The sequence below is a fragment of the Saimiri boliviensis genome, chromosome 2, assembly GCF_048565385.1.
Source record: "Saimiri boliviensis isolate mSaiBol1 chromosome 2, mSaiBol1.pri, whole genome shotgun sequence".
NCBI classification, from domain to species: domain Eukaryota; kingdom Metazoa; phylum Chordata; class Mammalia; order Primates; family Cebidae; genus Saimiri; species Saimiri boliviensis.
Genome location: NC_133450.1, coordinates 142,415,137 through 142,430,496, shown reverse-complemented (window position 1 = coordinate 142,430,496; position 15,360 = coordinate 142,415,137). Strand labels below are relative to the sequence as shown.

At 47.0% G+C, this 15,360-nt stretch overlaps 2 protein-coding genes across 4 annotated transcripts in view; one reads left to right on the top strand and one right to left on the bottom strand.

The window, feature by feature from the left end:
• Positions 1–13,237, bottom strand: part of TTF1 (transcription termination factor 1) — an 85,070-nt gene extending 71,833 nt beyond the window's left edge. For both annotated transcript variants that reach the window (XR_012516501.1, XM_074394577.1), the window contains exon 1: positions 13,215–13,237. Coding sequence is in view for 1 of the 2 variants with exons in the window: in XM_074394577.1 (XP_074250678.1) it covers positions 13,215–13,216 (2 nt within the window). In the remaining variant the exon portion in view is untranslated. The remainder of the gene's footprint in view (positions 1–13,214) is intronic.
• CFAP77 (cilia and flagella associated protein 77) overlaps positions 1–15,360 on the top strand; it is a 163,117-nt gene that overhangs the window by 28,199 nt on the left and 119,558 nt on the right. The gene's annotated exons all lie outside the window — the stretch shown is intronic.

The window sequence follows — 15,360 nt, the reverse complement described above, 5'->3', positions numbered from 1 at the left end:
CCTGGGATTACAGGCACATGCCAACATGCCTGGCTGATTTTTGTATTTTTTATAGAGATGAGGTTTCACCATATTGCCCAGGCTGGTCTCAAACTCCTGGGCTCAAGCAATCCACCCATCTTAGCCTCCCAAAGTGCTGGGGTTGTAGGTATGAGCCACTGAACCTGACCAGCCAATAGGCTTTCCTTTTTATTTATTTATTTTTTTTTACCTGAGATGGAGTCTTACTCTGTTGCTCAGGTTGGAGTGCAGTGACACAATCTTGGTTCATTGCAACCTCTGCCTCCCAGGCTCAAGCAATTCTCCCACCTCAGCCTCTCGAGTAGCTGGTATTACAGGTGCACACCACCATGCCTGGCTAATTTTTGTATTTTGAGTAGAGATGGGAGTGGGGGGTCTCACCATGTTGGCCAAGCTGGTCTCGAACTCCTGACCTCAGGTGATCCACCTGCCTCAGCCTCCCAAAGTGCTGGGATTACAGGCATGAGCCACTGCACCCGGCAGCCAACATTCTTAAATAAAGGCTTAGGAAGTAGTTGAACATGATGTTTCAAGCTCTGCACTGCACTCAGCCCTGAGTCCTAAAGAATAGGACCTGGCTCATGTGGGCAGAAGCTGCTAAGCCAGAGAGGAATTTCCTGGTAGGGCCGTGCAAGCCCAGGCTTTCCTGTTCTTTCACCTGCTTACATCACTGGCGTTGGCTTCCTTCCTCTGGGAAGCTCTGTGATTAAGGCAACCCAGGCAGCTGAAGCATCTTTCTGGTCACTCCCCGCTCTGAGCTCTGAGCTCTGAGCTCTGAGCCGAGAGATCCAGCTCTTTGCGGTCTGATTTAGTCTCCCTGACTCATCTTCAGATAAATCAGCTACTGTTATAGTTTTAGCTCTTACTCTGGGTAAGAGGCTCTAATCTACCTATCCAGAGCTGACATCTCTCTTATTCCTTGATCCTGTGGTGCCAGGATCTAGATCACCATTCAGGGAGGAATAGAGAGTGTCAGTCTCATCATAGATCATCATGAGCAACATCAGCAGCGTGGCGTCATCATCGTTATCAACATCATAACATCCTCCTCATCCGCAGCAGAAGCAGCAGCAATAACAATAATAACAGCTCTGGGAGGCTGAGGTGAGAGGATCACTTGAACTCAGGAATTCAGGCCCGGGCAACATCGAGAGGTCCACTCTCTACAAAAACATCAAAAAAATTAGCCGGGCATGGTTGCACACGCCTGTAGTCCCAGCTACTTGGGAAGCTGAGGAGAGCGGATCACTTGAACCCATGAGGTCGTGGCTGCAGTGAGCCATGATCATGCCACTGCACTCCAGCCTGGGTGACAGAGTGATACCCTATCTCAAAATAATTATAATAATATACAACTCGTATTGACTCAGCAGTTTCTATGGCCTGGGCACTGGTTTTACTATGCAGTCTCTCATCAAATCCTCTTAACCTGACCAGAGGAGATACTATTGGTATTCCCGTTTTACAGATCAGAAAACCAAGGCTCAGAGAAATATAGAAACTTGCCTGAAGTCATACTGCTAAGTGAGTGGTGAAGCCAAGATCTGCACCTCCACTGGGCTGACTCCACAGCCTGTCCTGTTAATAACTCTGCTGCAATGCCACTGCCTAGCTACTGACAATTACGATTAACATCTAGATCATATTTTAGAGTTTGCAAAGTACCCTTGAATTCCTCATCTCATCTGTTATCACCCTGGGAGGGCCATCATTATTTCTGTTGCCATTTGTGAGTCCTGGAAGCCGAGGCTCAGAGAGATGTAGGGACTTTAAAATCCCACTAATGGTAGGCAGTAGAGTGGTTCTTGAACCTCGGTCAAACGCTGCAAGCTGAGCAGGCTGCCCTATATATATTTTTTGAGGTGGAGTTTCACTTCTGTTGCCCAGGCTGGAGTGCAATGGTGCCATCTCGGTTCACCGAAACCTCCACCTCCCGGGTTCAAGCGATTCTCCTGCCTCAGCCTTCTGAGTAGCTGGGATTACAGGCATGCACCACCATGCCAGGATAATTTTGTATTTTTAGTAGAGACAGGGTTTCTCCATGTTGATCAGGCTGGTCTCAAACTCCCAACCGCAGGTAATCCGTCCTCCTTAGCCTCCCAAAGTGCTCCAGGCATGAGCCACCGTGCCCAGTTGCTGCCCTATTTTACATGAACATCTTCTGAGGTATGGACCATTCTTCTTCAGCAAACACCTTCCATATACAGGACTTTCTGATGCAACCTGTGTGTGTTCCCAAAATAGCTACTGAGTGACAATGTAGCCTTCTTGATTTGAAGCTTGCTCTAAGACCACCGTTTTCACCATCACTTTCTCTCCTTACCCCTTATTCCCTTTTTCCTTCTCTCTGCATCCTAAACACACAATACCAGGGTCAGTGGGACCCACAGCCTTTGTTTTCAAAGTGAAGTGTTGAGAATCTCACCCACAAATCTGTCATTTGCATACTGTTTCTTTGGGAGTAGGGGGAAAAAGGAGGCTGTGGGCCAGATATTTTCATTCAGTTCTACTCATTATTTACGCAGACAAGGAGATATTTCAGTAAAACTGCACTCAACTCTGAGTGACAAGGTATCTTTCTGCAGTGCAAGGTTCAGGGAAATTGTAGTGAAGTTGACAGCTTTTTAATGTACAGTTGCTATTCCACTGAAATACGGCATGTTTTTATTTTGAAAGTACAAGATGACCTATTTATTAGCTGTGATTCAAGCTGAGTTTACATGCTGGGAAACACAAAGGGAGAAGAATAGCATATTTCTTTTGAGGGCCACAGACACCCTCCCCCCTCCCCCGCAACAACACGTAAGAAAACATTGAAAACCGAGTGTTCCGAATTGGAGTGGACGTATTTTCCTTGAAATGACAGCCTACCTTGGAATCACGGGAAAAAGTTGCCAATTACCTTAATCATCCTCCTCCGGGTAACAACAAGGAAATGCTTAGGCTGGCTGAGTGCGAGCAGGCAGAACGAGCAATGAGTTCTGGGGAGACAAACAGCGTGGGTTCAAATACCGGGAACCCGATCTTCTTCAATGGCAAGGCTCGGGTCTGGCACACCTGGGCTCCTGCTTCTCCAAGGGTGGCTGACGTGCCTGCAGCATCCACAGCCCTGGGCGCTTGCTGGAGACACAGAATCTCAGCCCCCAGCCCAGACCTTCCTCAGCCCCCAGCCCAGATCTTCCTGATCATCAGAACCTACGTTTCAACAAGGTCCCAGGTGATCTGTGTGCTTATTCCAGTTTAAGAAGTGCTGGGCCAGCCCAGAGTATCCTCTACCCGTTGTGCAGCTTAGGGAGGTTCAGTTGTACAGTCATTCACTTATTTGGCACCTACTACTATGTGCCAGGAGCTGACCTAGGTACTAGAAATACAGGCAGTAAGACAGACAAAGCCCCTGGCCTCCCTTGGGGAGTTTGCAAGACAGCCGTGATATGGAACGAGGAATCGCAGTGGGGATGGATTTTAAGACCATTCTTACCTGGATAGAATGGGCTTCGCATCTTGATGGGATTGAAACTGGCCAAATGTATTCAATAAGAAAAAACAGGCTGGGCACAGTGGCTCATACCTGTAATCCCAGCACTTTGGGAGGCCGAGGCAGGCAAATCGCTTGAGCACAGAAGTTTGAGACCAGACTAAGCAACATGGTGAAAACCTGCCTCTACCAAAAATACAAAAAATTAGCCAGGTGTGGTGGTGTGCACCTGTGGTCCCAGCTACTCAGGAGGCTGAGGCGGGAGGATCGCTTGAGTCCAGGAGGCAGAGGGTGCAGTGAGCTGAGATAGCACCAGTGTACTCCAGCCTGGGCAACACAGTGAGACCCCATCTCAATAAAAAAACTCTGTGTTAAAATTTATGCTGCTGCATTTTACATAATCTTATAAACCTTTTCTTATAGGTTATTTTGTACTCAGAGATGATCATGCCCATCTTTTTTCTGAGGCAAAATTCACGTAATATTCAATCATTTTTATGTATATACTTATTTTTTGTTTGTAGAGATGGGGGGTCTCGCTATATTGCCCAGGCTGGTCTTGAACTCCTGGGCTCGAGTGATCCACCTGCCTCAGCCTCCCAAAGTGCTGGGATTACAGGCATGAGCCACCACTCCCAGCCAAACCATTTTAGAGTGTATAATTCACTGGCAGTTCATGCATTCACAATGTCGTACAACTAGAACCTCTGTTTTGAAAGCTCTTTCATCACCCCAGAACGTCCCATACCCTTTCAGTGATCACTTTCCATTCCCCTCTCCCAACCCCCAGCAACCACTAATCTGCCTTTTGTCTCTATGGATTTGCCTATTTTGGATATTTTCTATAAAAGGAATCATAACATGTGACTTTTTGTGTTAGGGTTTTTAACATGTTATCAAGGTTCATCCATGTTGTAGCAAGTATCAGTACTTCATTCCTTTTAGTGGCTAAATAATATTCCATTGTATAGATATGCTGCCATTTATTTATCCATTCATTTACTGATGGGCATTCATGCTCATTAAAATAAAGAAGTTTCTTTTTTCTTTTTTTTGAGACGGAGTTTCGCTCTTGTTACCCAGGCTGGAGTGCAATGGCGCGATCTCGGCTCACCGCAACCTCCGCCTCCTGGGTTCAGGCAATTCTTCTGCCTCAGCCTCCTGAGTAACTGGGATTACAGGCACGAGCCACCATGCCCAGCTAATTTTTTGTATTTTTAGTAGAGACGGGGTTTCACCACGTTGACCAGGATGGTCTCAATCTCTTGACCTCATGATCCACCCACCTCGGCCTCCCAAAGTGCTGGGATTACAGGCTTGAGCCACCGCACCCAGCCCAAGAAGTTTTTTTTCTTTTGAGACAGAATTTTGCTCTTGTTGCCCAGGCTGGAGTGCAGTGGTGCGATCTTGGCTCACTACAACATCCACCTCCCGGGTTCAAGTGATTCTCTCTGCCTCAGCCTCCCAGGTAGCAGGGATTACAGGCATGCACCACCATGCCCAGATAATTTTTTATCTTTAGTAGAGATGGGGTTTCTCCATGTTGGTCAGGCTGGTCTCAAACACCCAACCTCAGTTGATCCGCCTGCCTCGGCCTCCCAAAGTGCTGGGATTACAGGCATGAGCCACCAAGCCCAGCCAAAAAAACTATCTGAATTTAAAATAGGCCTGTGTCTATCTTATGTAAAGTGGACCATTCTTGGTAAATGGCCCTTCGTGAAGCAACAGTGCTCAATTTGGATATGTCAGTTGTCACATATGTAGTAGCAGTTTTTCAAGATATTAACCCAAGATGTAGCAAGCGTTCTTCCCGAGAAGGGCAACACTGTGGTTTGTAAGGCTCACACTGGAGCATGGCGTTGAAAATAGGATTCTAGATTACATGCATGGGGCTCCGGTCACTCTTGAATAGTAGACACTGGGCTTGAAAATCACTCGTTTGGGTCTGCAAAGCGTGCGTTTTGCACCCAGAGCACTGCCCAGAATCGGTGGCAGTTCTGGGCCATTTTCCCATTTTATTCAATCAACCGTTGAGTTCACACACCCGCCATTCCTTGAGTGTCAACTCTGTGCTGGGCCCTGGACAGATGACAGTCGCTCTCTGGGACCCACAGGTCAGGCTCCTGGACATGCCCAAGATGAGAGCTGAGCAGCACCCATGGTGAAGTCTCCACCTGGTCCTTCACTGGATTCTGAGAACACCCTTTCCTCTTCCCCTTCACGCTTCCTGCAGAGGCGGCTTGGCAGCTCTGAGGGAACTCAGCTTGCACATGGAAGCCCTGGGCATTAGCAGAAGCAACGGAAGAAGGTATTTGTGAGGATAAGGCGCTCAGATGGGACTTTCCAGCCAAGCAAACCTAGAGCCACCTGCAGCATTGCCAGGGAGACAAATGCCACATCTGGAAAGATATCTGCATAATCCACAGCTTGTCATTTGGGCAGGAAGTATTCTCTCTCCTTTGAGAATCTGCCTTATTATGGGCTGGATCCATGCCAGGAAAGAGGAACGGGAAGGGAGTGAGGCAGCAGGCACGTTCCTGCCGTGGTTTGTCTTTTTGCCTCATGGCCCACCTCCAGGGCTCCACAGGTTCAGGAGGTGCCTGTGGTCAGATTCAAGAGAGACAGCCGTGGCAAGGCAGGAACACCGACCTGAGTCCTCCTGGCCGGCTGGCTGGGTCTTGGCTGTGGTCTCCCGAAACCGTGCAGTGTCTGGGTCTATAGCGAGGTGTGTTGCAAATAATTTGTCACTACTGGTAAGATATTGACTTTTGCAGGTTATTGATATTTTTTCTTTAAAAATTTTTTTGAAATTGTAGTAAAATACACGTGACCTAAAATTTGCCATCTTACCCTCCCTCCTTCCTTTTTTTTTGAGACGGAGTTTCACTCTTGTTGCCCAGGCTGAGTACAGTGGTGTGATCTTGGCTCACTGCAGTCTCCATCTTCCATGTTCAAGCGATTCTCCTGCCTCACCTCCTGAGTAGCTGGCATTATAAGCATGTGCCACCACACTCAGCTAATTTTGTATTTTTAATAGAGATGGGGTTTTCCATGTTGGTCAGGCTGGTCTCGGACTTCTAACCTCAGGAGATCCACCTGTCTCGGCTCCCCAGAGTGCTGGGATTATGGGCGTGAGCCACTGTGCCTGGCCCATCTTACCCATTTTTAAGTGTAGAGTTCTGTGGCATTAAATCCTGAATCGCATTAGACACTGCATCGTTGTGCCATCATCACCACCATCCATCTCCAGAACTCTTTTAAATAACTTCTCCTTCCCCCTTCCCTCCCCCTTCCCCAGCTCTTGGCAACCACTGTCCTATTTCCTTCCTTCCTTCCTTCCCTCCCTCCCTCCCTCCCTCCCTCGCTCGCTCCCTCCCTCTCTCTCTTTCTTTATTTCTTTCTCCGAGCCTTGCTCTATTGCCCAGGCTGGAGTGCAGTGGTGCGATCTGAGTTCATTGCAACCTCCACCACCTTGGTTCAAGTGATTCTCCTGCCTCAGCCTCCTGAGTAGCTGGGATTACAGGCACCTGCCACCACGCCCTGCTAATTTTTGTATTGTTTAGTAGAGACGGGGTTTCACCATGTTGGCCAGGCTGGTCTCAAACTCCCAACTTTGGGTGATCTGCCCACCTCGGCCCTCCCAAAGTGCTGAAATTACAGGTGTGAGCCATCGCGCCCAGCCTCACTGTTCTGTTTTCTGTCTCTACAAATTTGACTACTCTAAGTACATCATAAAAGCAGAAGACTACTGTGTTTGTGTTTTTATGTCTGGCCTGTGCCACTTAGCCTCATCTTCATCTGTGTTGTAGCCTGTGTCAGAACTTCATTCCGTTTTAGGGATAAATACTATTCCACTGTATGGATAGACCACGTTTTGTGTATCCATTCTTCTGTTGATGGACACTGGGGTTGCTTCTACCTTTAGGCTCTTGTGAATAATGCTGCTGTGAAGGACGTGGCACAGGTTATCGGCTTTTGAAAAACAAAATACGCCTGGTGCGGTGGCTCACGCCTGTAATCCCAGCAATTCGGGAGGCTGAGGCCGGGAGATCATGTGAGGTCAGCAGTTCGAGATCAGCTTGACCAACACGGTGAAGAGCTGTCACTACTAAAAATGCAAAAATCAACCCCGGGCACAGTGGCTCACGCCTGTAATCCCAGCACTTTGGGAGGCCGAGGCAGGTGGATCACGAGGTCAGGAGTTCAAGACCAGCCTGGCCAACATGGTGAAACCCCGTCTCTACTAAAAATACAAATATTAGCCAGGTGTGGTGGTGGGCGCCTGTAATCCCAGCTGCTTGGGGCGCTGAGGCAGAGAATTGCTTGAACCTGAGAGGTTACAGTGAGCCGAGATGGTGCCACTGCACTCCAGCCTGGGCGACAGATCGAGAGTCCATTTCAAACAAAAACAAAAACAAACCCCAAAACTAGCTGGGCATCATAGTGGGCACCTGTAATCCCAGCTACTTTGGAGGCTGAGGCAGGAGAATCATTCAACCTGGGAAGTAGAGGTTGCTGTGAGCCAAGGTCGCGCCACTGCACTCCAGCCTGGGTGACACTCCATCACGAGGCCGAGGCGGGTGGATCACGAGGTCAAGAGATCGAGACCATCCTGGTCAACATGGTGAAACTCCATCTCTACTAAAAATACAAAAAATTAGCTGGGCATGGTGGCACGTGCCTGTAATCCCAGCCACTCAGGAGGCTGAGGCAGGAGAATTGCCTGAACCCAGGAGGCGGAGGTTGCGGTGAGCCGAGATCGCGCCATTGCGCTCCAGCCTGGGTAACAAGAGCGAAACTCCGTCTCAAAAAAAAAAAAAAAAAAAAAAAAGTGAGACTCAATCTTAAAAAAAAAAAGAAAAGAAAAAGAAAACAAAGTAAATAAGAGCAGTTCTCTGGTTCTGTGTTCTCCTAGTGCTCTTTTAGGGGAGGGGCTTCCGACTGGGCAGGGTGCATTAGGTGCCGCCCTCCACCTGCCTCGTGGCAGCCTGCAGTGAGAGGCGTTTGCTGTTGTCCCTCATGTAGCAGCTCCAACTACGGGTGCTCATTCTAATGTAATTGTCCTATAAATGATGGTGGTGGGGACTTTCCTTAGGATCTAGGTTTGCTCACAGGCATGGTGAGCACATAAGAACTTGACCCATCAGAGATTTTTCACTATGGAAAAAAAAAGTTGAGAAGAGCTTTCTTCAAATCTAGGAAATTAAAGATTCTGCTGGGTCGCCCCAGAGAGCAGGGCTGAACCCTGATCCTGGGGTCTGAGGCTGTGGCCCTTAGCCCTGGGTGTCTGAGTCATCTGAGCATTCGTGGTCCTGGTTTCTGTTTTCACCAAGAACACCAGCTTGAATGAAGCCTGATAGATTGCATATGGGGCGTCACCCTTCACCTAACTACTGAGGGTGCCTGCCAAACACGTGGCTCTCTGGGCCTCGGATCTGGAGAGTCTCACTCAGAAGGAGGCCGAAGGAATCTGCTCTTTGCTGAGCTCCCAGGTGATTCCCTTGCAGGCTGCATCTGGGCCACACGGATCGGAGCCAGTCTGTGCACATGTGCTATTGCTGAAAGGAGGAGAGCCTAACGCAGGCTCTCTGCCTCCCATGGCACCCGCCTGTTGCAGGGTGACTCATGCCAGGGATAAGTGGGGTGAGGGTCAGGAGAGGTATCATGAGGAGTCAGTTCCTTACCAGCAAATTTTGGTGTGGGGGAGTTGCTTACCTTGACTTCAGATTTTTTTTTCCAGCTTTACTGAGGTATGATTAGCAAAGAAAAACGGTATGTGTATGGTGTATAAGGTCATGTTTTAATATGCATATACATTGTGAAATGATGACCACAATCAGGCTAAGTAACACACCCATTGCCTCACATAGCTTTTTCATTTTTAAAATTATTATTATTATTATTATTGTTATTTTGAGATGGAGTCTCACTTTGTTGCCCAGGCTGAAGTGCAATGGCGTGATCTCAGCTCACTGCAACCTCCACCTCCTGGGTTCAAGTGATTCTTCTGCCTCAGCCTCCCATGTAGCTGGGATTATAGGTGCCAGCCACCATGCCCAGCTAATTTTTTTGTATTTTTAGTAGAGATGGTGTTTCATCATGTCAGCCGGATTTGTCTTGAACTCTGACCTCCCACCCGCCTCGGCCTCTCAAAGTGCTGGGATTACAGGCATGAGCCACTGCGTCTGGCCACAGGTTTTTTTTTTTTTTCATATGTATATATATATATATATATATATATATATATATATATATATATGGCTATAAGCAATGTAGAAAGTTTTTATTTTTTTATTTTTTATTTTTAATGGTGAGAACATTTAAGATTTACTCTTTTAACAAATTGCAAGTGTACAACACGGTATTCTTAGCTATGGCCACCGTGCTGCACATTAGATCTCCAGAACTTACTCATCCTGCAGACCTGAAACCTTGTCCCCTTTGCCCATCTCCCCGTTTTCCCCTGGAAATCACCTGTCTACTCTCCAACTCTATGAATTCAACTTCTAAAGATTCTATATGTAAATGAGACCATTCAATGTTTATCGTTCTGTACCTTTTTTATTTCACTTAGTATGATGTCTCCTGGATTCATTCATATTGTTGGAAATGACAGGATTTCCTTCTTTTTATGGTTGAATAATATTCCATCATGTGTGTTTGTGTGTACGTGTGTGTGTATATACATACAAATACACACACACACACACACACACCCCTTACTTTTTTTTTTTTTTTTTAGACAGGGTCTTGCTCTGTCACCCCCGCTGAACTTCAGTGGCATCATCTTGGCTCTTGAACTCTTGGGCTCAAGCGATCCTCTTGCCTCAGCCTTCCGAGTAGCTGGGACTGCCAGCATGAGTCGCCATGCCTGGCCTATATTTTCTTTATCCATCCATTTATTGGCAGACACTTTAGGTGCTTTCATGTCTTGGCTATTGTGAATGGTCTTGCAATGAGTGTGAGAGTGCAGATACCTCTTTGAGATACTGATTTCATTTCCCTCGGATATATACCCAGAAGTGAGGATGCGGGACCATATGGCAGTTCTTTATTTTTTGAGGAACCTCCATCCTGTTTTCTATCATGACTGTACCATGATTTCAGAATTAATGAACCTTTTCTCCCCTCTTGTGTTCATTTCTTTAGTTTTTTTTCTTTCTGTGGTACCCTTTGCATTGGAGGCTTGAATTCTAAGTAGGAGATTTGGTCAGAAAAACCCAGTAAGAGTCAGGCCTCTTATCACCCACGTGGCCACAGGTTGATTCAGCCTCATAAACTTGCTTTGGAAAAGCTCCATGTGGCTCCATGTGCAGCAGCCACGTGAGCGTCATTTCTCAGGGAACGACACAATAAAGAGAACACGTGGCTGACTGAGGGCGCTACTGCTTGGGAACGCATGCCAAATGCTTTCGGCATCATCTAAGTTTTTTGTTGTTTTTTTTTTTTTCTGAGACGGAGTTTCGCCCTTGTTACCCAGGCTGGAGTGCAATGGCGCGATCTCGGCTCACTGCAACCTCCGCCTCCTGGGCTCAGGCAATTCTCCTGCCTCAGCCTCCTGAGTAGCTGGGATTACAGGCACGCACCACCATGCCCAGCTAATTTTTTGCACTTTTAGTAGAGACGGGGTTTCACCATGTTGACCAGGATGGTCTCGATCTAGCGACCTCGTGATCCACCCACCTCGGCCTCCCAAAGTGCTGGGATTACAGGCTTGAGCCACCGCGTCCAGCGCGGCATCATCTAAGTTAATCCTCAGCAGCCCTGTGAGGTAGGCATCAGTTTTTCATTTTATTTTTATTTTTTAAAATTAATTTTAAAAATAAATATAGGTGTGTGTGTGTTGGGGGCGGTCTCCTTACATTGCCCAGGCTGGTCTCGAACTCCTGGGCTCAAGTGCTCTTCCCTCTTCGGCCTCCCAAAGTGCTGGGATTACAGGTGTGAGCCAGTGGGCCTGGCCAGTTCTCCTGTTTTCCAGGGGTGAAGACTGAGGCTCAAGGAGGTTAATGATTTGCCCCAAAGTCTCAGGGTAAAGCAGGGGAGCCAGGATTCAGACCCCAGTCTGACTCTCTCCACATTCCACCCTCTGCCACTGATTCTGCATTCTGTGTTTTTCCCCCTTAAAAATCATCTAATGAGCAGAAACCTGGTGCAGAATGCAGCTGGAAGTCCTGCTCGTCCATCTGTCAATTAGAACCTGGCTCTTGGGGATGCAGAGAATGAACTAGGTCAAATTAGTTGATCATTTTTTTATGTGAGAGGACCCCTTCCAAGAAAAGAAAAGCCATATTATTCAAATTCCAGTTTCATTTTAAGCCTAGTGAATAATTGAAAGCAGACCCCAGACAAGTGTAAGGTGGCCCACCCTGGCTAGGCTTCGTGGGGTTTTATCTTCACTGGCCAGCTGGGACGTGATACCTGCTCCTGTCACCAGGAGTGCGTGGCCTTTTCTTGGCTGTCCCCATCCACAAAGCCGTGGGCAGAGTGGCTCCAGGCCACACAGTTCAGCAGGTCAATTACACACAGGGTGCCCTCCGTGTGTTCAGACCTAACACTCCTCTCAAATACACACAAAGCTACTAACAGCAACAGACGCAGGGACTTCAGACACCTAGCGCAAGGTATATGTTGAAAGAGTGGTTTTCTAGAATCCTAAAAGGTAGAACGCACCAGAAAATTGGGCTGATTAAAGAACCAACCTGCTATTTCCTCTCTGCACCCAGCCCTGGAATATTTCTTAATAAAACCACCCAACGCTCAAAGGATATCCACTGAAGGAAAAGACCTACTTAGGAGTGCAGCTTACCAGGCAGAGGGATTATTTGTTTTACAGCTGCCGCTGTATTATGCAGTTAGGGGCTGCCAGGGGAGGTAGCCATTGGTAATGTGGTGACAATGTTATGTGCTTTGTTTGGGAGTGTGGCTTAATTAGATGACAACTTGGAGGTGCTAGCTGTTTGCAAGGTAATATTGGTCTCCCGGGCTGAGGATTAATTTAGCTTTTTAGTTTAATTCAGAAATGGGGAGAGGGAAGAAGCTCAGGTTGTAGTGGATCAAGAAATACACACACGCACACACACGCACGCACGCACACACACACACACACACTGATATTGCATGTGCATCTAAAATTTTGGTTGCATGAGCCTGGAAGGATTAAGGCCTAGGACAGAGTAGGAGAAGAATGGAATGGCTCTCACATTCGATATAACACAAGCTGCTGAGACCTTTCTCCTCTCCTGCACGGTAGCAGGCAGTATAACGTTGTGTTAAGGCACAGCTTTAGCTCAGGCAGACCGGACATTTGGGCAGGTATTCACTGAACCTCTCTGAGCCTCTATTTCTTTGTAAAACAGGGATAGTAACATTCTCTTTCTGGGCTGGTTGTAAGGATCCAGCACTTGACAGAGTTATTAGAATACAGGAAATGCTCCCCAAGTGAAGCCGCTGGTTTTTTTTTTTGTTTTTTGTTTTTTTTTTTTTTTTGAGATGGAGTTCCATTCTTGCCCCCCAGGCTGGAGTGCAATGGCATGATCTTGGCTCACTGCAACCGCTGCCTCCCATGTTCAAGCAATTCTCCTGCCTCAGCCTCCTGAGTAGCTGGGATTACAGGTGTACATCACCATGCCTGGCTAATTTTTGTATTTTTAGTAGAGATGGGGTTTCACCACGTTGGCCAGGCTGGTCTCGAACTCCTGACCTTAGGTGATCCATCCACATTGTCCTCCCAAAGTGCTGGGATTACAGGTGTGAGCCACTATGGCTGGCTGAAACCTCTGTTTATTATGAGCAGCGGGGGAGCAGAGATATATGAAGGGTCCAAGGACCCTGGCGCTAGAATAATTGGGAGATAGTCACCTATGATCCGGAGATGAGGTTATGGGGAAAGCCCAACAACTGGGCTGTGGACAAGGACAGGGCACCGTGGAGGTGGGAAGTCAGAGAAGCCTTCACAGAGGGAGCCAGTCTGGAGGTCGGTTTACAAATTTTCTCTTTATCGTTCATGAAGCTATGATTTTTATGCAGTAGAGTTGATCCTTTTTAAGCATCCAGTTTGGCTGATTTTGGCAATTGCGCGCAATCACATAACCTCCATCACAGTAGAGATAAACAACAATTTCCCCAGCCAAAGAAGCTCCCTTTGGCTCCCTTGCACTCAAATGGAGGTTCAGAGAGTTTGCAGTGAGCCGAGATGGTGCCATGGCACTCCAGTCTGGGTGACAAGAGCGAAAACTCCATCTCAAGCTCCTCTCCTACTCCTGGCCTCAGCAACCACTCATTGCTCTTTGTTGCTACAGTTTGGTTCTTCCTAGAATTTTATATAAATGGGAACACAGAGGACACATTTCGTTTTTATGTTTGACTTTATTTTTTTGAGTCAGAGTTTTGCTCTTGTTGCCCAGGCTGGAGTACAATGGTGTGATCTTGGCTCACCGCAACCTCTGCCTTCTGGGTTCAAGTCATTCTCCTGGCTCAGCCTCCTGAGTAGTTAGGCTACAGGCACGCACCACCATGCCTGGATAATTCCTGTTGTTGTTCTTTCTTTCTTTTTTCTTTTTTCTTTTTTTTTTTTTTTTTGAGACAGAGTCTCTCTCTGTTGTCAGGCTTGAGTGCAGTGGCTTGATCTTGGCTCACTGCAATCTCCGCCTCCTGGATTTAAGCAATTCCCTTGCCTCAGACTCCCAAGTAGTAGGGACTAAAGGTGTGTGCCACCACGCTGGGCTAATTTTTTTTTTTTTTTTTTTTTTTGTATTTTAGTAAAGACAGGGTTTCACCATGTTGGCCAGGATGGTCTCCATCTCTTGACCTTGTGATCCTCGCACCTCAGACTCCCATAGTGCTGGGATTACAGGAGTGAGCCACCGCACCTGGCCAATTTGTGTTTTTAGTAGAGATGGGATTTCTCCATGTTGGTCACGCTGGTCTCGAACTCCTGACCTCAGGTGATCTGCCTGCCTTGGCCTCCCAAAGTGCTGGGATTACAGGTGAGAGCCACTGTGCCCGGCCCACTTGGCTTTTCTTTGGCTGAATATCATGACAGTGGAGCTGGATGGACCTGACCCTTAGCCTTCACTCTTCCCCTCGTGACCTCAGTGATCTCCTTTTCCTCTTCTGTAAAAGGAGGGAAGTAACAGTGATTCCTAAAATCCTTCCCAAATTTAACGTCCAGCTTTTTAAAAAGCCAACATAATTCGTATATCTGGTAGAAGGAAATATATCTCATGTTGGTTCCAGTTGAAGCCAAAAGATTGATTAAAAAAAAAAACCAAAAAAACAGAAACCTTTTGTTTTCATAAAAAGGGCTTCAGTGTGGGGGCTGGAGCCAGGGGCATCAAGTAATGAACCCCAATCCTGTATCTTGCTGCCCGCTCTTGTAGCAATTCCTGGATTCTCGGGTAGGATTCGAAAAACTTGAGTCTTCTGGATGTTTTCTCCCTGAATCATCTTTTAGTCTTTCACTTCTGAGCGCATATGAGCCCTTGCTTTTTGCATTTCCAGTACTTTCTTTTGGAATGCTGTCCCTTACTGATTCAGAGAGAGGACATTTGTTTTAATAGATTTGAATTTTGTCAGCCTGTGTATTTGCGCCAAAGCATAATAATAATAAATTACAGTCCTAATAAGTAGGCTGCCCAGAAGGAGGGTGGTGGCATCCCCAATAATTGATGTACATTCTTCGGAATTTAGGGGCATCATAATTTATCGGGGTTCATTTTTTGTATCCAATTTGAGGAAAGGCAGCTGTGTTTTGTAAGCAATAAACCCTGCCATTGTATTTCTTGGCTAAGCAGAGAAAAGCATTATTATTTTTTGCCTATTTCCTAGTTATTACTGCAGTATCTAGTAGCTTCTTTATGGGAAAG